The sequence below is a fragment of the Podarcis melisellensis genome (assembly GCF_964234715.1).
Source record: "Podarcis melisellensis genome assembly, chromosome: 17".
Lineage (NCBI taxonomy): Eukaryota > Metazoa > Chordata > Lepidosauria > Squamata > Lacertidae > Podarcis > Podarcis melisellensis.
The window spans coordinates 9,442,206-9,466,662 of record NC_138534.1 but is presented as its reverse complement, the minus strand read 5'-3'; the positions used below and the strand labels follow the sequence as shown (position 1 = coordinate 9,466,662).

General features: G+C 45.3%; 2 protein-coding genes across 3 annotated transcripts in view; one reads left to right on the top strand and one right to left on the bottom strand.

Annotated features, from left to right (window-relative positions):
- The window catches only part of CNN1 (calponin 1), a 39,752-nt gene extending 20,958 nt beyond the window's left edge, over window positions 1-18,794 (top strand). The window contains exons 3-8 of the mRNA XM_081894728.1: window positions 1,606-1,672; window positions 2,593-2,730; window positions 5,174-5,284; window positions 8,083-8,229; window positions 11,351-12,780; window positions 13,088-18,794. Of these exons, the coding sequence (XP_081750854.1) occupies window positions 1,606-1,672; window positions 2,593-2,730; window positions 5,174-5,284; window positions 8,083-8,229; window positions 11,351-11,602 (715 nt within the window). The 3' untranslated portion in view covers window positions 11,603-12,780; window positions 13,088-18,794. The remainder of the gene's footprint in view (window positions 1-1,605; window positions 1,673-2,592; window positions 2,731-5,173; window positions 5,285-8,082; window positions 8,230-11,350; window positions 12,781-13,087) is intronic.
- ELOF1 (elongation factor 1) lies at window positions 18,246-22,997 on the bottom strand. Of its 2 annotated transcripts, none has more exons than XM_081894982.1 (4): window positions 22,882-22,997; window positions 21,429-21,550; window positions 20,335-20,405; window positions 18,246-19,923 (listed from the first exon to the last, which is right to left on the bottom strand). In XM_081894982.1, exons 2-4 carry the CDS (start codon window positions 21,542-21,544, stop codon window positions 19,859-19,861), a joined length of 252 nt encoding a protein of 83 aa, XP_081751108.1. In that variant the 5' UTR covers window positions 21,545-21,550; window positions 22,882-22,997; the 3' UTR covers window positions 18,246-19,858. The 2 variants fall into 2 exon arrangements, with proteins under 2 accessions (XP_081751108.1, XP_081751109.1); XM_081894983.1 differs by lacking the exon at window positions 22,882-22,997 and adding an exon at window positions 22,166-22,306.
- Window positions 22,998-24,457: the final 1,460 nt, after the last annotated feature.

Genomic DNA, 24,457 nt, shown 5'->3' with positions numbered 1-24,457 from the left:
CACACACTTCCTAGTTCTGCTGGCAAAAACCCAAAGATTTTGTCGATTTTTCAAACCCCCCCCCCCCCCGATGCAAATTTCACTATTGGAATCTCGGGGAAAACTGGATGTGTGGCAACCCTAACTAACAGAAATTACGTTGATGGATTTTACAGAAAAAGTCCAGCTGTCATAAGAACTTTCAGGCCAGCCGCAATGCTAGGTTTTACATAAAATGTTCTGGCAACCAGCCCAGAGGTCAAACAACCTAGCTGATGGTTGGTGTTTTTCCCTGGTCATTTGGCAATCCTACTCACCACCCCAGCCAATTGGCAGAGTGGTGGACTCGTTCCTGCCTTCCTTGAGACTGCTTTACCTATTTATCATTTTGAATAATAATAAAAATTCCCTCTGACAAATGAGCTCAACACCACTCAAACTTAGAAAGCAACACCTGCCATTCTCTTATTTCCCTCTAGCATCAAGCTAGATTTTTAAAAACTTGTCTTCCTCCTAAAGATAGTTTGATAGTTGGAAAGAAAAAACAACAACTTAAAAATGGGAAAATTCAGCAATAATCATCAACTGGTTTTTGTTGGGAGTAGTAAGAGATTTTAATTGCCTTGTTTTAAACAAGAACATATCAGAAGATAATATAGCAATTGGATAGGATTGCTGTTCATCTTTTTATTATGTTTTATTATATTTTCTATGTTTGTTTTTTTGTAACCATCATCTCGCAGCTTGAGCAATGGATCATGCAGACCTTTATCTGATCCAGAGGATCTAGTTGTGAACTGAAAAGCAGCAGTATTCATTACCCAATTCTACAATAAGGAATGATCCCAGTGTTCCTATATAAGAAGGAGCATTCTTTCTGCTGATTGTATTATAAGCATAGCTGTCAACGTTTCTCCTTTTTTAAGGGAAATTCCCTGATTCCGAATAGGATTCCTCGCAAGAAAAGGGGAAAGTTGACAGCTATGATTATAAGTACATTTTAGGGCTGCTGCATATACAAGCTGTTTTCTATAAGGAGGTTCCTTGTGTATAGAAAAAGTGTGGTGTAGTGGTTAAGAGCAGTGGACTCATAATCTGGTGAACCAGGTTCGATTCCCCGCTCCTCCACAGGCAGCTGCTGGGTGACCTTGGGCTGGTCACACTTCTCTGAAGTCTCTCAGTCTCACCTCACAGAGTGTTTGTTGTGGTGGAGGAAGGGAAAGGAGATTGTTAGCCGCTTTGAGACTCCTTAGGGCAGTGATAAAGCGGGATGTCAAATCCAAACTACTACTACTACTACTACTATTCTTCTTCTTCTTCTTCTTCTTCTTCTTCTTCTTCTTCTTCTTCTTCTTCTTCTTCTTCTTCTTCCAAAGTATGGTGTCAAAATAAATTTTTAAAAAATAAACATTGTCCAGTAGCACCTTAGAGACCAACTAACTTTGTTCTGGGTATAAGCTTTCGTGTGCATGCACAATTCTTCAGTATGTTGTGCTCTTGCATCAAAAGAGTTGCAGATTGGGAAGCCTTGAAGGAGAAACACACAGCACATGAAGTAGTCCTTACAGTGAGCAGCACACACGACACTTAAGAAATAAACTTAGTTTTCCCATTTCTGTCTTTCAGCCTCATTAACAAACTCCAACCTGGATCTGTGAGGAAGGTGAACGAGTCCACACAGAACTGGCACCAGGTAAACGTTCCCTCTAATTCATTGCTAGTCCATGTATCCCTCATTAAGTTTGCCTCTCCAAATCCTGCTTTGGAAAGTGGAGTGGAAAAGGATGAACTGATTAAAAAAACTTTAATGATGCACCGGGCATCAAATTCTGCATTAAGAGTTCCTTGGCCAAGCTTTTTCTTTATGGTCATCAGCTTTATCTCCCACAAAAGGCTTCTGCACGATCACACAAAATAATGTGCCCCAATCGCATTTTGCTCTTTGACTTTTGTCCATTATTCCTGTGAGCCTTGATTTAGCAACATATGTGCATGTGGGGGGGAAAGAGAGGGCTTGAGCTAAAAAGAGGGTGCTCTCCCCAGAGAAGGGGAATATGTGAGAATCCGGCAATATCTGCATGGCCACAGATCTATCTGCTCAAATGCCACTGTCCATGGCCAATGGGGTATTTGTGGGAGGCAGTCATCGCCTGGAGAAGCACACTAGGGTAAGAAAAGACCCGGCAGATTATTAGAATCATAGAATCATAGAGTTGGAAGAGACCACAAGGGCCATCGAGTCCAACCCCCTGCCAAGCAGGAAACACCATCAGAGCACTCCTGACATATGGTTGTCAAGCCTCTGCTTAAAGACCTCCAAAGAAGGAGACTCCACCACACTCCTTGGCAGCAAATTCCACTGTCGAACAGCTCTTACTGTCAGGAAGTTCTTCCTAATGTTTAGGTGGAATCTTCTTTCTTGTAGTTTGGATCCATTGCTCTGTGTCCGCTTCTCTGGAGCAGCAGAAAACAACCTTTCTCCCTCCTCTATGTGACATCCTTTTATATATTTGAACATGGCTATCATATCACCCCTTAACCTCCTCTTCTCCAGGCTAAACATGCCCAGCTCCCTTAGCCATTCCTCATTCATTGGCCTCTCTTCTTTTGCAGCTGGAGAACATTGGCAACTTCATTAAGGCAATCACAAAATATGGAGTGAGGCCCCACGACATCTTTGAAGCCAACGACCTCTTTGAGAACACAAACCACACCCAAGTCCAGTCTACTCTGATTGCTCTGGCTAGCATGGTAAGTGGCCTGGGACCCCAGCTGCCCATTTTCCCTGATAAAAATGCAAGTAGCAGTGATGGAACAGCAATTAATAAGAGTGATAAAAGTGTTTCACAAACACGTCCTCAGTAATTTTTTTCAGCCAACATCATCCCCATATTGCATATGGAGTCGAGAGAACAGTCGCTTGACTGAGGCCACCTGGAGAGTTCATGGCTTAACATAAGGTTCAAATAGGAAACCCTTAGTTTGTAGCTCTCACTGCCACTGGCTCTGATTCAATATGGGATGGCAGCAGAGACGGGCGATATCTGGTTTTCAGCATCATGATATATCACAAGCTAAGCATCACGATGTACTGATATATCACAATGTCTGAAATAAGGATAAAGCTGGTTTTCAACTTCATGATATATCACCAGCTAAGCATTGCAATATATAGTTGTACCTTGGAAGTCGAACGGAATCCGTTCTGGAAGTTCGTTTGACTTCCAAAATGTTCAGAAACCAAATTGCGGTTCCTACAGCCAATCAGAAGCCACGGAAGCCCCATCAGACGTTCAGGTTCCAAAAGAACGTTTGCAAACCGGAACAATCATTTCCGGGTTTGCAGCGCTTGGGAGCCAAAACGTCCGAGTTCCAGGGCATTCGGGATCCAAGGTATGGCTATACTGATATATCACAATGTCTGAAATGAGGATGGACTAGGTAGAGGCATTGGCTGGCTTCACGGTTTCCCCCACATTGTGATTTTTGCACACATCCGCTCCCCAGGATTCGTAATATATTGCCACGTCAAAAACCATGAAATGAATATCATGGTATGGACTTTTGGAAAATATATCAATATATCGCCCAGCTCTAGATGGCAGCAACATGCATGAGCAACGTCACGTGTGTACTGTGCACCAGTCTGCACTTCTTACGTTTGCTCAGCCTTTGTTCCTTTCCCCTAAAGGGCAATGCTTATTTTCCTCTCTCACGCTGGTGGGCAATGGGAACTCTCATCTCAATATCTAGAGCTTACCATACTTCCCGTGTATAAGACGTCCCCATGTATAAGACGGGACGCGGGTGGCGCTGTGGGTTAAACCACAGAGCCTAGGACTTGCCGATCAGAAGGTCGGTGGTTCGAATCCCCGCAACGGGGCAAGCTCCTGTTGCTCGGTCCCTGCTCCTGCCAACCTAGGAGTTCGAAAGCACGTCAAAGTGCAAGTAGATAAATAGGTACCGCTCCAGCGGGAAGGTAAACAGCATTTCCATGCGCTGCTCTGGTTCGCCACAAGCGGCTTGGTCATGCTGGCTACATGACCCGGAAGCTGTATGCCGGCTCCCTCGGCCAATAAAGCGAGATGAGCGCCGCAACCCCAGAGTTGGTCATGACTGGACCTAATGGTCAGGGTCCCTTTACCTTTATGTACCTTTACCTTTATGTATAAGACACCCCCTATTTTGGGGGATTAAATTTAAGAATATGAGGGGAGATGGCCCAAAGTTGTGCACGAACGCCATCACCTTAGCAGGGCCGTTTTTGGGGGTTGGCAAAGTGGGCAGCCGCTCCCCCCACGCCACTGCGGGCGGGAAGCTCCCTAGAGCCAGTTGGCTGGCAGTGCACAGCTTCCCCTCCACGGCGCTGTGGGAAACACTCCCTAAAGCATGCACCTCCCGCAGCGGCATGGGGGGGATTGTGCACCCGTCAACCAGCATGCAGCTCCCCCCCCCCGCCACTATCCATGTAAAGGACGACCCCAGTTTTTTGACATGATTTCTGAGTCAAAAAACTTTGTCTCATACATGGAAAAATACGACATGCTTTGTCAGCAAGGCTCAGCCCCAGAATGTGTCTGCAATCTAAGATCCTAAGCCCTGGAATATAAAGTGAGCTTTTCCTCCCACAACCTATTCCCACTCTCTTGGAATTTAAGGCACAGAGATTCTAGGACAGGTGATCACCTCTCATTTTAAGAAAAGCCCCTTAAGTGCTGAGGCCTGGCCCATCTGATCCAAGCTACAATAAGCCCAGCAGGTCTGAGCAAGGAATGCCACCTGCTGGTCTCAGCAAGAATTCAAAGCAGAGCCCTCCTCACTCTTGGAAAAGCAGAAGCATATGCTATATACCTGAGAGGACAAACTTGCATCTTACCTGTTATGTACTGAAGTTCTCACCCTGGGCCAGCAGGGGGATACTGTAGATAGTTATGCAAATAAGGGATCGAAAGTGACGTTCAGTGATTGGATAGTTTTAGAAAATTGTTACAGTTACGTTGTACTGGAGCTCTATATAAGCAGGCTGACTGAACCCTTCAGTTCAGTTCTGTCCTGGCCTGTGAATAAACAAGAGCTGTTTGAAGAAACGCTGTGTCGTCTGATATGTTCACCCACAACTTAACATTACCCTTTAGGCATTAGCACAGGGCAAGGGCAAAACTTGAAGGGATTTCTGCCTCTCGCTTTCCTACAGGCCAAGACGAAAGGCATCAAGGTGAACATGGGCGTGAAATATGCTGAGAAACATCAGCGCAAATTCCTGCCTGAAAAGCTGAAGGAAGGACGGAACATCATCGGGCTGCAGGTATGTGACTCCAGGACTTCCTGCTGATTTATTCAGTAGGGAATTCTTCCCAACAGAAGAGAAATGGACTGCAAGGATGTCCCAAAGGACCATTAGTGTAGTCGTGCCCAGGGCCGGATTTCGGTTTGATGAGGCCCTAAGCTACTGAAGACAATGGAGCCCTTTATATGTCCAGCTGTCCCTTGTCAACAACAAATTGTTGCTGTTTTTTGTGTTTAATATATGCTATATGGTAATTTATGGACCTAAAGCCATAAATTATCTAAAGCCATTTGCACATGTTGCCACACAACCAATCCATGCAGAATGTAGGCACCCTATACAGTGTACCTTGGGTTAAGTACTTAATTCGTTCCAGAGACCAGTTCTTAACCTGAAACTCTTCTTAACCTGAAGCACCACTTTAGCTAATGGGGCCTCCTGCTGCCGCCGCGCTGCCAGAGCACAATTTCTGTTCTCATCCTGAAGCAAAGTTCTTAACCCGAGGTACTATTTCTGGGTTAGCGGAGTCTGTAACCTGAAGCGTATGTAACCTGAAGTGTATGTAACCCGAGGTACCACTGTATATAGAAATGAGCAAACCAGTGATATTTTAAGGAGCAGGCTAGTAGGCGGGGCCCATTACTTACATCATAGGAGCCTACACAGCACAATACACTGTTGCTGTATGTAGGTTTTATTTTATTTGTTTCTTATCTTATATTTTGGAAATGTACATCCAGTTTTCCCCCTTTTAACTTTTTTGGGGGCCCCCAAAAGACTGGGGCCCTAAGCTATAGCTTGTTTAGCTTATATGTAAATCCGGCACTGGTTGTGCCAACCCTGGCTGAAAATCTGATGCTGCCACAAATCACAGGACGTAGCAGGAGTTTGGGGAGGTGGAGGCTCCCAGATTCAATGCATCCAACCAGGGATAGCCTGTCCCATTTCACCACCGGAGGAGAAATGGAATTGTGCCGCTTCCTGCTGCAGCCACCCCACCCCACCCTGGAACACCTCCCTCTCTCTGAAACTCAGACAGAGAGAGGTACAGTGGTACCTCAGGTTACAGGTGCTTCAGGTTACAGACGCTTCAGGTTCCAGACTCCACTAACCCAGAAATAGTACCTCGGGTTAAGAACTTTGCTTCAGGATGAGAACAGAAATTGTGCGGTGGCAGCAGGAGGCCCCATTAGCTAAAGTGGTGCTTCAGGTTAAGAGCAGTTTCAGGTTAAGAACGGACCTCTGGAACGAATTAAGTTCTTAACCCGAGGTACCACCATATTCCAGCGGCAGCAGAAACAGTGACAGGGGTGCGTGGGACAAGGTGCTGCCTCTTGAACTTCCGCCACCTGAGGCAGCTGCTTAACCCTGCCTTATGGATGGGCCAGCTCTGCATTTCGCTTGAGCATTTCAAAGACACAGCTGATAGCACAAATGTATGGGAAGCTGTCTTATGAGCACTGCATTGCCACCTAGAGGCAAAAGATGATACAGTACTAAAGATGTTTTATAATAGGGGTTTAGGTAGGCTTGCCATAAGGGACGCGAGTGGCGCTGTGGTCTAAACCATAGAGCCTAGGGCTTGCTGATCAGAAGGTCGGCGAATCCCCCTAGCAGTTCAAAAGCACGTCAAGTGCAAGTAGATAAATAGGTAGCGCTCCAGCGTGTGATATTTATTGCCTCTTATGACATGCTTATAGGGACGCGCGTGGCGCTTTGGTCTAAACCACTGAGCCTTGGGCTTGCCGATCTGTGGTTCGAATCCCTGCGACAGGGTGAGCTCCTGTTGTTCAGTCCCAGCTCCTGCCAACCTAGCAGTTCGAAAACATGTCAAAGTGCAAGTAGATAAATAGGTGCCGCTCTGGCGGGAAGGTAAACGGCGTTTCTGTGCGCTGCTCTGGTTTGTCATAAGCGGCTTAGTCATGTTGGCCACATGACCCAGAAGCTGTCTGCGGACCAATGCCAGCTCCCTCAGCCTATAGAGCGGGATGAGCGCTGCAACCCCAGAGTCCATCCATGACTGGACCTAATGGTCAGGGGTACCTTTACCTTTACCTTTTAGGTAGGGTTGCCATATGTCTGGAATTTCCAGAACGTAGCCGGCATTCAGCCATTGGAAACAGCGCCTGGGTGGAATCGCTTAAATGTCTGGAATTTCCTTAAAAATAGCTCCAAAACTTCATTAATTTTGCAAAAAGTAAAAAAAAAAAGAAAGATCAAAAATTTTGGGTGGGCAAAACTAAAAACAACATTTTACCCCCTACCCCCGGGTTTTCACTTTTTGAAATATGGCAACCCTAGTTTATTTGGAAAATAATTGTGTAGAGCTGGAAATGCTGGCAGCATTAAGACAAATGCAACAGTGTAAAAAATTGGTATAGTTTTTATAAAATATGCAGGGATATAAAATATGCAAAATGAACCATGGAAAGAGATGAAGGGAAGTCACTGATATCTTAAGTATGTAAAATGTTTATCTGAAATTGTAAAACAGAAAATTTAATAAAAATCATATTTTTTAAAAAAAGAAGCCTTACACTGCCTACCGATGCAATATGGCCAGGCTATTCCAGACATAATCTACAGGAATGTGATGGGAACAAATTACAGGAACACCCCCCAGCTGTAAGGTCTTCCTGAAATCTGGATGAAATCTGTGACAATACCAGAAATAAATGGAATTCTACATTGTCTAAGTGGCAGGGTAGGGTTGGGGCTTTCCATCTGTGGGTAGCTGAATGGGGACCACTCTTCCAGGGAGAGTTGGAGGAGACAGAATGACCAGTCTAACTGTCAACACTGTTTTTGCTTCCTAGATGGGCACCAACAAGTTTGCCAGCCAGCAGGGCATGACAGCATATGGCACACGTCGGCACCTCTATGACCCTAAGTTGGGCACAGACCAACCATTAGATCAAGCCACCATCAGTCTACAGATGGGAACCAACAAGGGGGCTAGCCAGGTAAGAAATGGAGGGGGGAACAAGAATAAATATGTGTGTTGACTATTTAGTATTCCAGCTCTAGTTGGGGTTTCCCCATGAGTGCAATGGTGCCTTGAAGGACTTCTCCTGGTGCCCGCAAAGTATCTTGCCCACTGCCCCCTTCAGCATGAGGTGGCAAGGGGGTCCTTGTCTTTTCCTCCTTGAAAAGCTCAGAATCGAAGGACTCTCTGAAAGAGTGCCACTCTTTTCCATTCCCTCTTTTAGCTCTATGTGCTTCTCAAGGCTCAGAGGGCATCTGAGCAGTTGAACTATAGGAATTGGAGCTACTAAGAGAAAGGTAGGGACGCAGGTGGCACTGTGGTCTAAACCTCTGAGCCTCTTGGGCTTGCCGATTGGAAGGTCGGCGGTTCGAATCCCCGTGACAGGGTGAGCTCCCGTTGCTTGGTCCCTGCTCCTGCCAACCTAGCAGTTCAAAAGCACGTCAAAGTGCAAGTAGATAAATAGGTACCACTCCAGCGGGAAGGTAAACGGCGTTTCCGTGTGCAGCTCTGGTTCTCCAGAAGCGGCTTTGTCATGCTGGCCACATGACCCAGAAAAACTGTCTGCAGACAAACGTTGGCTCCTTTGGCCAGTAAAGCGAGATGAACGCCGCAACCCCAGAGTAGTTCGCAACTGGACTTAACTGTCAGGGGCCCTTTATGTTTACCCTTTTAAGAGAAAAGGGGAACCACTAAGGGTGCAGTGGGTGAACTGGTCAGGGGACAAAAGAGTGTGTGCTGCAGGAATCAGAAGAAGGTAGTGCCAGACAACCAGAAGGTGCATGCACAAAAGTTGGATCCAGTAAGATGTATTCTATTGAAATGACGTATTTTCCCCAAGAGTTCACCCAGCCTGTCCACCACCAAATCACAGATCACATCTGTCTCTATTGGCTGCACTGTAAAAATCACAGATCCAATACCTCCTAGTGCTTCCATGGTCCACATGGATACAAGGCACATATCCTCATGGATCTGTAAGAGATTCTCAAAACCACCATCAAATCTCAGGTCACCTCTGTACCAACTGATGTATTCTGCAATTTATTGGTGGCTTTGTTGTCCTTCTTTGGGGAAAAAACCTATGAGGTGCCATGTTTTTGTGGTGCATTTTTTTTAATACTATGCAGTCTTCCAGTGGAAGGTTTGTTTTGACTGTGGCTTTGGTGGGATCGAAATTTAAGAGTATGTTTTAATTCTGCTGGATCTAACTTCTATCCAGACCCCCATGGAAAAATAAAGTGTGTGTGTGTGATTTCTTTGTCTGGCGTAAGGGAAAGTGTCACGAGGAAGCATGGGAAGAAACAGAGGAGGTGGTACCCAGAGCACTCTCCCAACATTTCAAATGTGGCCACAGGGTCTAAAGTTGATGGCACCTGAAAGAGATGATAAAATGGCCTTAGACACAGTAAGATGGTGTAAAATCCTCAAGAGACAGTCCCAGTGTCCCAATTGGATTTTTTGCATTGCTGGGTTACATTCTTCTTCTCTGTAAAAAAAACCAAACCCTCATGACTCTGGGAAAGGCACCCATATTTTGCACTCTGTTTGACATGCTCCCCCACCAAGTGGAACACCACCAGATTATCCCCACTATGGCAGAAGCACAACAGGCACACTGCAGCTGTTCTTAGAAATGTCACAGATGTAATGAAGTACAGCAGCGGTGCTAAGAAGAAGTCAATTTCTGGGAACAGCTGGGAACGTGTGTTACTACTTGGGGATCTATTTATATATAAAGCTGCCTGTCTACAAGAGCAAGGGGCATCCCTTGTGGGTTCTAAGCAACACCCCCTTGTGGACCATTCATAGATTACTGTGCATTAAGCACTTTCGTACAACTAGGTTTTTAGGCATAATGCAAAAATAAGGGTACTCTGCCAAGAACAGACAATGCTGCTGCTGTTTTGGGTACCGGATTATTTAACCCGGGATAAACCATTCCAAAAGAGTCCGTGGTTCTTTTTGAGCCAATGGCCTTGCTTTGAAATGCTATCTTACAGCAGCCTTGGAAACATGTGAGCAGAAGTTGAAGCAACTTCAGGCCAGGCAGGGGCAGTTATCTCAAGAAGATACCATTGCCAGTAAACAAGTCCTAGCTTGTTCTTTCCTCACAATCCAGAAAGTAGGTACTGCTAATCTCAAAAGTGTTCCACGAGTACTTTTAGGTCCCCAAGAAGATCAAGGTAAACTCAGAAGAGCTATTTGAGGTATTTGTTGTCCTAGAAAGCAAATAAGCTCAGCCTTAATGCAAGGAGAGAAAGATGAGGGCTGTTCAAAAAGGAAAACCAAAGGTTTGCTTGGCATCCCATTGGCACTAATAAAGTTGAACTAAATACAGTGGTACCTTGGTTCTCGAACTTAATCCGTTCCAGAAGTCTGTTCCAAAACCAAAACATTCCAAAACCAAGGCACGCTTTCCCATAGAAAGTAATGCAGAACAGATTAATATGTTCCAGGCTGTTGAAAAACTACCCCTAAAACGCTTCTCCCCACCGCCCCAATCAGAGCGATTTTTCCAGATCTCTCTCTCTCTCTCTCTCTCTCTCTCTCTCTCTCTCTCTCCCTCCCTCCCTCCCTCCCTCCCTCCCTCCCTCCCTCCCCCTCTCATGTCAAAGCAGCTGGGCTGCAGAGCTCTGCCTTGATGCTTCTCCACACAGAGCAATCTCTCTAAAAGTGGAAGCGCAACACTAAAAATGGAAGCTCAGGACACTTTCAACTTCCAAAAAAAATTCGAGAACCGGAACACTCACTTCCAGGTTCCAAGTTGTTCATGAACTAGGCTGTTCGAGAACCAAGGTACCACTGTACCAGCAGAGAGGGTATCAGTGGCGTAGCGTGGGTTGCCAGCACTTAGGGCAAGGCAAGTAATTTGCACCCCCTAACCCATGGATTTGCGCCCCCTAACCCTAACCCCCAGATGTTGCGGCCGGTGTGGCTGCCCCCCCTGCACCCCCCACGCTACGCCACTGGAGGGTATGAAGGGGGCCTCATGCGAAACCTGCTCTGCTTTCCATTCTTCTCCTTAAGACATTTTACACTCCCAGGTTCACCATTTCCTCTCTTCTTCTTCTTCCTCCTCCACCCATATCCATCCCTAGGCGGGCATGACAGCCCCTGGAACCAAGCGGCAGATTTTTGAGCCCGCCCTGGGCATGGAGCACTGCGACACTCAGAACATCTCCCTGCAGATGGGCAGCAACAAAGGGGCATCGCAGCAGGGCATGACTGTGTATGGGCTGCCACGGCAGGTCTACGACTCCAAGTACTGCCTCACACCCAACTATGCCATGATCGGAGAAGATGAAGGCCAGTACAACCACAGCCATCATAACTTCTACAACTCAGAATAGCCAGCAGGAATCATGGGACGGACATAGAACAGAGACACCAGCACTTAAAAAAAAGAAAAAGAAAAAAAAGGGGGGCACTTCCCAAAGAGAAGATCCACCATCAGGTGGCTATTTTCACCTGGGAATATAAGAAGATCCAGACAGTTCCCTAAACTGCTAACCAGCTCACTAGAGACTCTTCAAACCATGCCAAAGCCAAGTCTCCCCTCCAAGTCTCCACCACCAAGCCTTAAAAGCTTCACTTCGATCCCTTTCACGCTTTATTTAATGTATGATGTACTGCCACTACTTTTAAGCATGCACTGATGTGGCTCAAAGCCACTAGGATGGAATGTTACAGTAAAAATAATAATAATAATAATCTAATGGGTTGGGAGAAGCAAATACGAGGCAATGAGCACTCTTGATTTCTCCCTCTTTCTCTTTCCTGAACAAGAGCCATCAGTCATCTCTTCCCTGTGGCTTGTGGCAGATCCTGCTGCTGCTGTTTTGGGTCAAGGCAGAAGCAGGCAATCAAAGGCACAGCTTCTGTTGGTGAACATATTGCCTACTGCACTCTGTTTTGTACCGTAACAGAAGCCGTTCTGGTACAAGCCCCATCATCTGCCTTGCTCTGTCTACAATCAGGTTAGGGGCAAATTGGCAAGCCCACCCCCCACCTGCCTACTTTGCCAGGGGTTCCAGTCATTTTTGCTTCCTAAATACTAATAGTTTGTAGAAAAGCACCGGTGAACTGAGTCAGCCATTGGCTTCCTGGAAACGGAACGTATTTAGGTAGAGTATGTGAACTGCAGAGGGAGACTGTAGAAAGAGGTTGGACGCATCTAACCAGTAAAGGGGTATGTTCACAGTGTCTGAAGTTATTATCCCAAGATTCATGTGAGAGATCATTTGGTGAGAATTACACACAGTTGTAAACCAAAGCCGTTCATCTTCTACATCTTCAGGGAGAATCTGGAAAATAACTTACCAGGTTATCAGTAATCTAGTCTTCACTAAAAAAAGAGAGACAGAGAATTTATAGTCCTAATGGTTCTTGACTGAGCTCCATTATGCAGGCAACTTCTACAAAAACAATCTAGCGCTCAGAAATTGGAACTTCCCAGAAATGCATGGCAACTTATCCATTCCTCCTCCTGAATGCCTCTTGTTTACCAATGGTTCTCCTATCAAGTACAGTGGTGCCTCGCAAGATGAAATTAATCCGTTCCGCGAGTCTCTTCGTCTTGCGGTTTTTTCGTCTTGCGAAGCACGGCTATTAGCGGCTTAGCGGCTATTAGCAACTTAGCAGCTATTAGCGGCTTAGCAGCTTAGCGGCTTTAAGTAAAAGGAAACAAACTCGCAAGAACTCGCAAGACGTTTTGTCCTGCGAAGCAAGCCCATAGGGAAATTCGTCTTGCGGAACGACTCAAAAAACGGAAAACTCTTTCGTCTTGCGCGTTTTTCGTCTTGCGAGGCATTCGTCTTGCGAGGTACCACTGTAAGCCACTTCCTTGCCATCAATCTCATTTATTTCCAGCACACACGCCCAATTTCATAGTAAATAACAGAAATCAAAGCAACTCCATGCACTGCAAGTGCATTTACACACATTCTGGAAAAGAAATTTAAAATTCCAGAGGTACAGAACATGAACAGCCTTCAATAAGGCTGGCAGAAGTGCCATGGGACTAATTCATGTTTGAAACTAAAATGCTTCTATTAACTAAGATTTACATGCTTCAAATGAAGACAAATACCTGCTATAAAGCCAAAACCAGTTTTGAGATAAGCCTAACCACAGGAGACCAAAATAAATCCCACTGAATTTACTTACACGAGTAAATTTGGCTATCATCCAGTTCAATACGCGCTCTGTAATCGATTAACTGCATGAATTTTAAATTTCCATATATCACAATAGCCCTGAAGGGGGAGGGGAAGCATTTACTGTTATTTCCACCTGTGTGAGGACCAAGGAGGAATGCTCTTATAAGAAGCCCCCTGCCACCACTTATGGATTTATAATCACTTACATTTAAAGCAATTTTCCAACAAGTCTCCTCTAACTGACCAAAGCATTTGATTAATCAATTAGATTAGTTGTCCAAACATGGCAGTCTCGGTTTAAGGATTGGGGTGCTTATCTACCTGCGTGGCATCCAAGTTAGAACAGGAAAAAGCTCACTGCCTTCACTAACTGCATTACCGTGTTGTCTGGTGGCAAATCTAGTGTTTAGCCGGGGGGCACTTGCTCACTGATTCACACTGTAGTTAGTATGTGGTACCAGATATTCTTACAAACCAACATTTGGGGGAAATGCCAAAGTCTATATTGCCAACGAAAGCAGCTCCTGTCTTTAAATCTTGCCCCTGCCCCTCGCTTCTCTCACTGGGGTCAGAGGTGCTCTACATATTGAGCAGCTAAGACACACCCAAAAAAACCCACTCTAAAACATTTTTTTTTTTGTTATGTTCTGCTAATGACCACTTTTTAATTTCACTGCAGCACAATAAAAAAACAAAAAAAAACCACTTTTCTAATATGATTGGAGGTCTTCCTTATCCCTTGGTCAGAGGTTTTCAACCTTTTTGAGTCCACAGCTCCCTTGACCAGCACCATTCTTTCTGTGGCACCCCTGTGGGGCTCAGGAGCCCAGTTATGTCACCCCTTGTCTGCAGAGCTGGCAGCCTCTCACCCTTTTTCGAACACCCTTGTGGAGGGTTCCTTCAGCCTCCTCTCTTTTCCCTTCTCACTGGGGGTCCTCCGGGCAGCTGCTGCCCCTGGTCTCTGATCTGCGCCCCCCCCCGCCCCAAAGAGAGGTGCCTTCTCACACTGCCCCACAGGGGCCAGGGCGGCATCCCCTGGACAGCATGTAGCCAGAGCTGCTGCAACAAACAGCCACACAAGCCTACGGGAGGCAGAGATGCAAGAGGGCATCAGAGGAGGGAGGGAAGGAAAGAGGGACAGAGGCCAGTGTTGCCCGCAGCACCCCCGACCATCATTCAAGGCACCCCAGGGTGCCACGGCACACTGGTTGAAAACCACTGCTCTTGGTCTATGTAGTCCAGAACAATCTACTTTGGCTTACAGGGAATCTCTAAGACCTCCAGGCAGAAAAGGACTTTTCAAACTCTGGAACCCAAGTGTATGCCAAGGACTGAGCCTGGGGGACCTTCTACGAGCAAATTCATGTAAAAAAGGGCAATTTTTAAAATGCTAAACTAGATTTGACTCTGCTCTCTTCCAACTCAATTTAAAGCTTGTGTTTCTTTGCAAGTGTCTACTGTCAAGTGGAAAGCAGTCAGCCGACGATGCAGAATGGGAGAGAATACGGCTGCCTGGTTATGAATGTATTCAGTGATTTGTACCACATTCAACGGCATAAAAATCCATGGGACAAATGAGCTGTCATTTTAAAATGAGCAAAGTTTCTAGCCTTTGTAGTTACAGAAAACCTGAAAATAATGGGCAGCCTCTGCTTTAAGTAGAAAATTCAGATTTCTACAAAAAGGGTTATTACTATGCTGCAAAAAAATAATAAAGCATGTAAGCTCAAGCTATACTGTGTGAAGATCTAGAGCAGTTTAGAATCTTCTTCTGGGAACAGATAAACTCAAAACAAGTCTCTTGCTTGGCAGGTCTCAGAAAATAAGTACTGTACAAAATAAGGGAAGTTATGTTTCATTTGCTGTCCCTGGGTTGGTGTAAGAACATAAGAGCCTCCTGAATCAGACCAATGGCCCACTTAGTGCAGTAACCTGTTTCCAGTGGTGAACCAGGTCCCTATGGGAAGCCTGCAAGCTGAACCTGAACACAAGAGCTCTTCCCACACCTGTGATTCCCAGCGACTGCCCTAGAGAGTCACACTATCTCAGACAGTGGAGGCAGAGTGTAGCCATTGTGGCTAGTAGCCATTTGATAGGCTTTTCTTCCATGAATTTTTCTAATCCTCTCTTAAAGCTATCCAAGTTGCTGGCCATCACTGCCTCCCAGTAGGAGTTCCATAGTTTAACTATGCATCAGTACTTTCCATGGCGTGTCCTGAATCTTCCATCCAATCTTTATTAGATGGTTCCAAGTTCCGATATTGCAGGAGATAAACTTCTACTCGCTTTCTTCAAACGGTCCACAACATTTTACAGCTCTTATTCAACTTTTGTCTAAACTGAAAAGCCCCAAATGTTGTAAGCCTTCATCATAGACCAGTTGCTCTGTTCCCTTGGTTCTTTGAAATGATTTTCAGCTCTACAATATTATTTTTTAGGTGAGGCTACCAAAACTGTACAGCATTCCAAGTGTGGCCACACCATAGATGTGTTTAATGGCATTATGTTATTTGCAGTGTTATTTTCAATCCCTTTCCTAATGGACCCCTAGCATGGAATTCAGCTTTTTCACACTGGATCAAAATCTTCTTTGAGCTATCCACTACGACCCTACGTCTTCTTCCTGGTCAGTCACCATCAGTTCATTTACACTGAATTGCATTTACCCAGTTTGGAGAGATCCTTTTGGAGCTCTTCACAATCTTTTAGTTTTAACCGCTTTTAGCAATTTGGTATCATCAGCAAATGTGGCCACCTCACTGCTCACTCTACACCATGTATGAACAAATTAAAAAGCACAGGTGCCAATAAGAACACTTGGGGAACTCTACTTTCTGACTCCCTCCATCGGGAGAATTGTCTGTTTATTTCTGCTCTGATTCCTATTTCTCAACCAGTTACTGATCTACAAGAGGACCTCTCTTATTCCATGTCTCCTAACCTTATTCAGGATCCTTTGGTGACCATTAGACAAGCATCTCCATTCCACTGGCTGGAAGTGACCAAACATGGCAACCCTTTACAAGAAGGATAAAAAGGTAATACAGTATACAGGCGACTCTCAACTTAGGAGATTACATTCCGGGGATAGTGTGTATAGTCAAAACACATTGGGTTCAGTGATGGGTGGGATTGTCAAAGTCTTTTCCCCCTGGACACCTGCCCCCCTTTATTTTAAATTGCATAAAGCTGAATGTGCAAGTTGGGAGTTACCGGAACTAAGCACATAAACACCTGTATTTGCATGAACAAATCCAAATACTTTTCTCCATGTCAAAGAAACCTACAGGGTACTTGGTTAATTTTACAGCAGTTTCTATTATACAGTCATTGGATCCAAAACTGATTGGATTCCCCAAGCCGACCTCCAAATAGGTGAATAGCCAATACTTAGTTGACACGTTTCTACCTCGCCTTTAAGACAAGACAGCTTCCAACAGAACAAGTCAAACACAAAAACCAACAAACGTAAAATAAAAAGGTGGTTGAGACCTCTGGTCATACTGTTCCATGCCACATGTCCTACAACCTTTATTCAAAAAGCAAGGTGACCCTGCCAAAGTACAAAGGTTACACAGAAAACAGGGTTAGTTGTCTGGAGGCCCTGATTACCCTAGAACACTGTGCAAAGTCCCAACAGGTTTTATTTACTCAGTCTAATCTCTCACAGCAAACAAGCCCAGTCAGCTGATTTGTCACAAACACTCCATTCTGGTACTCTTGATGTTCTCACCTTGGCCTGGAATGCAACCATTTGCTCCGTTTTTGCCAAGGTCAATAGGGGAAAAAAATAGATTACTTCAAGAAGTCATGCTACTTTACAAAGAACAGGATATAAGTAATAATTTCATAATAATCTTTACCAGACAAGTTAAGTGTGATGGCCAGCTTCAGTAGATAGGTAGGTTCAATTCTCCACAACAGGACCTACCATTCTCTTTTGAGGAGAATTGGGTATTGTGCAGGAAAAAGACAGCCAGGATGGGCTGTAGCAAGAATTGTGCTCTCTCTCAAAGTGATGCAGGGCTGCAGAGAATGGGAAAAGGCTTTTCCTTCAGCTTGGGTCAGCTACTAAATGTGGGGTTTAGCCACTTGTCAAAATGTGGACGGAGCATCATTCCTTTCAAGGCCAGGTGGAAGGCCACAGTGCCACCTTAAAACTTGTTTCAATGGCCCTCCAGTTGACTCTTCCTTTGGCTGAGAAGTAGGACGTGAGTAGTAGCTGGTCTCCCCAAGGCAAACAGGAGAGAACCCAAGAATATTTTTTTAGGCTCCACCATCCCTGCTTGTCTTTTCTTTCATCACTGCCTGTGGAGCTCTTAAGGAACTCCACCCCCCCAAAAAAACTTGCCTCCCTAACCAAGACAGGTATATAATTGAGAGTTCTGCATTAAAATAGACTTCTAGGAAGTTCAGTGTGAGCTTGCAGCATTACTATTAGTGGAATGACGACTCCAACAGTAAGCTCAGTTTCCTTAATGGTAGTTCAGCCTTGTGGTTCTTTGATTTCCTTCTTCTACGGAGCTCAGAATGGTATTTTAGCCCCACAGCATCCATGTAAAATGGAGCTGGGATGAAAGAGGGTAATTTACTCAAAGCATCATGAAAACTTACAGGGAACTGAAGATGCAACAGCCAAGAGTATCCAAGCACACAGCTTAAGGCACTCTTGTCTTCTTCAAAATGGGCAGCAATTACAAAACCAAAGACAAACACAAAGTTGCTATCACAGAAGCAGCTAACACAAAAAGCTGTACTGACTTCATACAATCCAAAAAGATTAACGTGGGACCCAACACAACACCAGCGGTAACAGAAAACACTGAACAGATGCTTTTCCATTATAGAATTTATTTAAAGGGGATGATAATTACTCAGTTACTGGCAGAGGCTCCTCTAATACATTTAAAACAAGTGGGTTCCTGCTTTCTTGGACATTATTTACATACAAGGGCACAAGAATTTGCTGTCCAATAGGAATTAATTCCTGCTTAGATCTAAAAAGACAAAGGACTTGATAGAGCAGCAGTGGTTGTTTGGGAATGTACAGCTGGAGGCTGCTTTTACCATCAAAGGCAGCCCAAAAAGGCTTCCTGATTCAAGGCCACATGACAGTGAGGGAGGTAAGGTGAGAAGGGGCCAAAATCCTCTGTCACTGACTGCCAAATTCAGAATTAAACCTCTGTCCGTATCGCCATTCACTCCAAAGTAAATCATATGTGGTGGTTGCTGTGACCCCTGTATTTTGTGAGCACTCTGTTATTAGGGAGGCTAATAAGAAAAGGGAAGCCAAACTGGCAATTAAGTGATCTATTTCTGGAAAGCAGAGTTCATGCTCACCACAGTGAGAAGGATAAAAAGCAAAGCAAAACAAAAAAACACACACACTGGAAGGATTCAGTGTTCAATTATCACCTATGTACTTTGCACCAGTACCTATTAATCCGATGATGGCACAATCTCTGTGATGTAGGCAGAATTCTCCTCAGTAAAGTACAATTAAAATCCCACAGCTACTCCTATGGAGCATCCAGAAGCACAGTTAACATCACTGGCTACTAAATTGGCTTTTAAATAAGTCTTTTAAAATAAAGCAACACTTCTTTCGTGGGATAAAGAGTCCCCATTTAAAACAGTAGCATCAAGGAAGAGTCATGATTTCCCCCCTCCATCATGTTGATGGTCCCATAGTCTTAAGGTCAGAAGTAAGGTCAGATTCCTGCCTATTCAACTGCTGGGCAGGAGCTAAGCTTGCTTTGTTTCCTGTGAAAGGAAAGAAGACTCCTGTGCACAAAAACACCCAGGAAAAAAAAGAAATGATGGTAGGGAAAGAATTAGAAGAAATTCTTCTGGCAGTTTCAGGAACCCAAGGATGACATATACTGCCACCCCTACATAATTGGCACCAACCTACTGAAAGAAATGTTTCCTTAGTGACCAGGTCTACTACTCAGTGAGTCACTAAAGCAATTATACGTGGGGGATTATTTCATGTTCTGTTCCTGTATACTGTTGCTTGCTCAGCATTGCTGTTCAACCATGGCAACAAGGTGTGCAATTTCCCAAGGACTACCTCTGAATATCCAGCGACAAAGGAGCTTGCATGGATGCTCCTTCCATACAAGCCCCACTGAAATGAACAGAGATTGAATAGCGGCCCTTGATAAGAATGCACCCAATGCAACAATGATCCCAATGATCAGTATGTTTACAAAACCGCGGGCCTTTCCAAAGTTTTGCAGATCCTTATAGTCTTTAGTCCCTTAATTCCAGGGGCACAATCCTATAATATTCATGTAGGGCAGGATTACTGGATAGAAACAAACAGCACAAGAGTCACAGTTCCCAGCCACTTGTTGGATCTTCCAATGCATTATGTAACAGATAACGTCCACCCTCCCAAATTAAGAAGTGTTGTTGAATTCCTGGCAAGTTCCTCTCCAGTTGCTATTGATTGGCTGCCTCACAAGCATCTATCCAGTCACTGTAAACATCCACTGGTTCTGAAAGATCTTTAGGGTAAAATGTCAAGGAAGAATCTACCATAAGTGCCCCCCACATTAAAAAATACTATTGGTTTTGGATGTGTATATTTTTCAAAAACACTGCTAAATCTTGCAAGTGATTTCTTCTATGAACCACAGTTAAGCTGGTACAAGAGTGGAACTTTAGCTGATTTTAAATATCTGTGGTGGTGGGGTGTTTCAGTTGATTAACCACTCTGGCAAGGCTATGTCTGATCAATTTTGATGCTAACTCTCTATTTCCAGGTCTTTATGCAGGGTAAGATAAAACATGTAAAGGCCGAGACCAAGCAGAAAGCATTACACCCTAGGTTACGAATTACTGACATGAAAACGTAGGAGCCAAGTCTACATGGGGGAAGAGAATATTACAAAACTGAATTGAATTTCAAAGGATACATGTTATAGGAGTCTGAAATTCTTCCAGACACACGGTACAGGATATCACACCCGTATTTCGAGCCCTGTCCCTGAAATACAAAAAACATATTATAGCTGAAAAATACCCATATGTGAGAAAGTGTAAGCCAGAAAAGAGGAAAAAGATGGTACATTCATATGACTTTGGGTATGGAATATTGTTTTAACAGGCACAAACATTCCTACAGCCATCTCAGTTAGAGGCATAACAAAATAAGAAGTACCCTTCACAAATCTTTCCCTACAGAATGGATGGGGAACCTCTTGCCCAAGAGCCAATCTTATGCCACACAGGGCTCCAATCTGGCTCACAAACCATGTTACCCAAACCATGCCCACTTGTGAATCATTCAGATGGAAAGGGCTTTCCAATCCTGCTTTGCCTGGGGAAGTAGGACACACAGCCAGTGCCTGCGGAAAGCAGGAGTGAGCTCCCTCTCATCAGCTAATGTGTGGAGAGTTCAATTCTGCTTGGGGACTTGGGAAAACATAAGGCCAGATCAAGGCCAGCACAAGAAGCATAAATATTCCATTTTCACCACCCTGCATTAGTACTAAAATCACTTCAATGCCAACAATGAAGGAAAGCAAACAAGGACGAATTTGGACGAATTTGGAAAGCAAACAAGGACGAATTACTTGTTCTTCTGAATGCTTCGGTCTGGTTCCTGTTAGGTTTTTTTTATTTTAAATCCTCTAGTTTTTGTCACTCTCTCTTAAAACCTTTGAATTCTGCCACACTTTCTTCATACACCCTTGAATATAGGGGAGGGGTGGCAAAGGAGCTTGAGTCTTCTTGTTGTATTTTGGCTCTAGAGGCATTGTTTGTGGCACTGTGTACATGGAAGATGAGCAGATTGAACTACCAGCAAAGTGCTGGCCTACCAGCTATTTTTCCTTTATTCCCTTCCCAGTTCTAATAATGTTTCTGTTCCCAGCTAAAAAGAAATGTCCTCCTGCATGTCTATTTTCTGAACCTTCCCTTGTGAGGGCCAGGATGCACATGTCTGCACCCTATTAAGCTTCAGTTTGCCACACATTAATCCACACTCTTCCTTTTTTACACAACTTACATTTTAACATCGCACGATTTCTCATGGTTACAGAAGGGGCAAGTAAATTGGGTCTCAAGTGTCCCAGTCATCTTCTTCTTGGGTGGAGGCTTCCGCTTTGACTTCCTACGGCCCATTTCTGCCTATAGCGTGCAAAGCAAGGAGAAACAAATGTGAAGGGGGTGGAGGCAGGAGAAGAAGCTTCGGCAAAAGTCCTTTTCATGTCAAAGGGTCTTCCCCAACGTCGTGCCCTCCAGATGCTTCAACTGCAACACACAGCCCCATCATCAGTCATTCTAGCCGGGACTGACGGGAGTTGCAGAACAACAACCTCTGGAGGGCAGCAGGTTGAGGAAGGTGAAGGCGGTTGTAGAACATTAAGGAGTGATTAAAGTATTCAGAAAACTGTTGCACCAACAAGATCAATGATCACTTCGGAGGATTAGGGTTGCCCAGATTCAGAAAACTGCAGCCGAGGAAGCAGAGCCAATGGCTGGCAGTTCCACTGACTAGAAGATGCAGCCTAGCAGGGAAGAGAACGTGGTGGCCAAGATGCAGGAACCTGACTGTGTATGGTGACTCAGTGGCAGAGCAGAGCCAGTAACAGGGGTAATCCAAGAATCATGCAAAACAAAAAGCCCCTATGGTTTGGTTATATCAGCATGCTCAGTAACTAGAGCGTGAGACGCTTACCGGTAAGCATTAACAGGTAACCTGCCACACATGAGATAAACAATGACAGGAGGTAAACAACGTACTCAGATTTCTCTTGAGCTACACCCCTTCTGTGATGTAAGTATGATGTTTCTGGGGGTGGTCTTGGACTCCAAGGCAGGCAATTTAAAATGTCTATATAAGGGTGGACACACTTTTGTTCTGGGTCCTCCTCCTCCTCCTGCGTGTGAGGGGAGCACCCTGTTGCAACAGTTCAATAAAGATCAGGCTTACTAGCTGCTTTGCTTCTCAATATTCTCTGGTTGGCCTCTGTTATTTTCTCCGACGGATGGAGAACCTGCAAAGGACTCTAGAAGGGCTCTTGTGTCCCCCATAAGGGAATAACTGCAGATTGTCGTTTATTACAGAAACCACTGGTCTAAGGTGCTCTTTGGCGCCTAGTTTATACACCCCAGTTTCGAAAGCTGGTCTGCTTCCTGAGCATCTCTCAGAAGTGAGCCAGAGCAGGCCAAGGGCCCGGCTGGTTTTGCCCGCTTAGTGGGGCGGGCGACTCTCCTCATGGAGCTCCGCAGAGTAGTTCCAGGCGAGGGCCGAGATAAGCGGCGCCCAACTGGCCGCGCTTGTCCCCGCTGGTGCGGCGAGCGACTCGGAAGCGGGGCGCGGCGTGGTGCTCCTCTTCCCTCCCGCGCTCCCTTCGAGGGCCCAGAAGCAGCTCCGCCTCTGGAGCCAACGCCGACTCGAAGCTCCCTCCGGGCGCCACACCGGAGGCCCGCCCGAAACCTCCCCTTCCCCCGCTTACCTGGGGTCGGTTCAAGGCCTGGTTTCTAACGAGGTTCCACAAGGCCTCGTTTCTAACGGAGACCAGCACTTCCGGCGCGCCACCCGGAAGGGAAACGCGACACTTCCCGCCTCCCCCACCCGCCGGGTTCAGGGAAGGCGTAGAGATAGTGAAAAGGGTAGAGTCGCCCGACGCGGCTTAATGATTTGGAAGGCGGGAGGTCGCGCCTTTCGGGAAAGCCTGCTGGGGGGAAAGGAAAGCAGGGAGGAAGGAAAGGAAGATTCAGTGATTTTAGCCCTGTGTGATCGAGGAGACGAGCGGGGAAGAAAAAGGAAAATAGAAACAAAAAAAACAGGCGCACCGTATATCTGGTCGCAGCAAAAGATCATAGTGCACAACAGCAGACAGTAGCCTTCTGCTCCGTCCCAGGCAAGGCAGGTTGTGTTGTTTTGTTTTGTTTTTAAAATTATAAACTGGAAAAAATTCCAAAAAACACATTTCCCACACAAAATAAGAGCAGAGTTAGAAAGCACAGGAACTCCTGCGTTAGCTGTTTTTTTTGGGGGGGCGTCTATGCTCCCCAGTCACACAGCTATGCTAAAGCCCAAGATCTCCCCCCCCCCCCACCACCGGATGATTTCTGTGGAAAGCTCTAACTTCCGCCCTAGAGGAGATTTTTATTAAAACAAAACAGAACCCGCCATTTCACCGCATTATCTGTCAGTCTATACGCTTGTATATATCTGTGTTTATTCCTAACCACCCATTCGCCAAGCCAACGGACAAAAGGACCCGGATGTATTATGAATGAAACGTCAGAACTGCTTCTGTTCATTCAAACCAACCGTCTCCAGCGCCTCGTTCTACTGGCGACCAGCCGGGTGCCTGAACAATCGCGCAGGCAGGCGCGGCGCAGCAACTCTTAAGCAACGAGGCTGCAACCCTTTGCACACCCTCAGCGAGAACTCGAAAAATTATTTACTTATATATTTATTTCCCACCCTTTTCCCTGGCAGGGACTCAAGGCATTTTGCAGATAAGAACAGCTAAAAACAGGAAAATAATAATAATTAAAAACATTAGTAGAATTAAAATCATATACATATATAAAATCTGTTTAAAGCATACAAATAATTTTAAAAAAAGCAGCAGGGCACCAGCCCTTTCATTAAAAGCAGCCGGTTCCCAAAATAAGACTGTTGGAACAAGAAGATTGTCATTTGCTGGTGGAAGCTCAATAAGGAGGGTGTCAGTCTGTCTTCTCTGGGGAGGGAGTACCAGAGTCTGGGAGCAGCCACCACCAAGAAGGTCCTGCCCTGTGTCCTCACCAAGCATATGAGGGTGGCAGGAGTGAGAGAAGGGCCTCTCCTGACGATCTCAGAACCCAGGCAGGCTCATATGAGGGAATCCCGTATCTTATGATTCCAAGTTGGATCTTGGATCAACTTGTTCTCCTTCACCTTGGCATGCTCTTTTATTCTTCCCTGGCTGCTTCTGCCCAAAATCTCATTTTCTCATCATTACCTATAGCTACCCATTACAAAAATAAACTTTTACTCTCAACCATTGCCTCAAAATGACCCACCTGCATTCTTCA

Excerpts from the sequence above, each read along its gene's own strand:
- ELOF1 (XM_081894982.1), bottom strand. The coding sequence starts at position 21,544 with ATGGGCCGTAGGAAGTCAAAGCGGAAGCCTCCACCCAAGAAGAAGATG. Across the intron at positions 20,406-21,428 it reads AAATCGTGCGATGTTAAAAT|GGACAGGGCTCGAAATACGG; the intron begins GTAAGTTGTGTA and ends TTTGTATTTCAG. Across the intron at positions 19,924-20,334 it reads ATTTCAGACTCCTATAACAT|ATCTTTCAGAACCAGTGGAT; the intron begins GTATCCTTTGAA and ends TTTACCCTAAAG.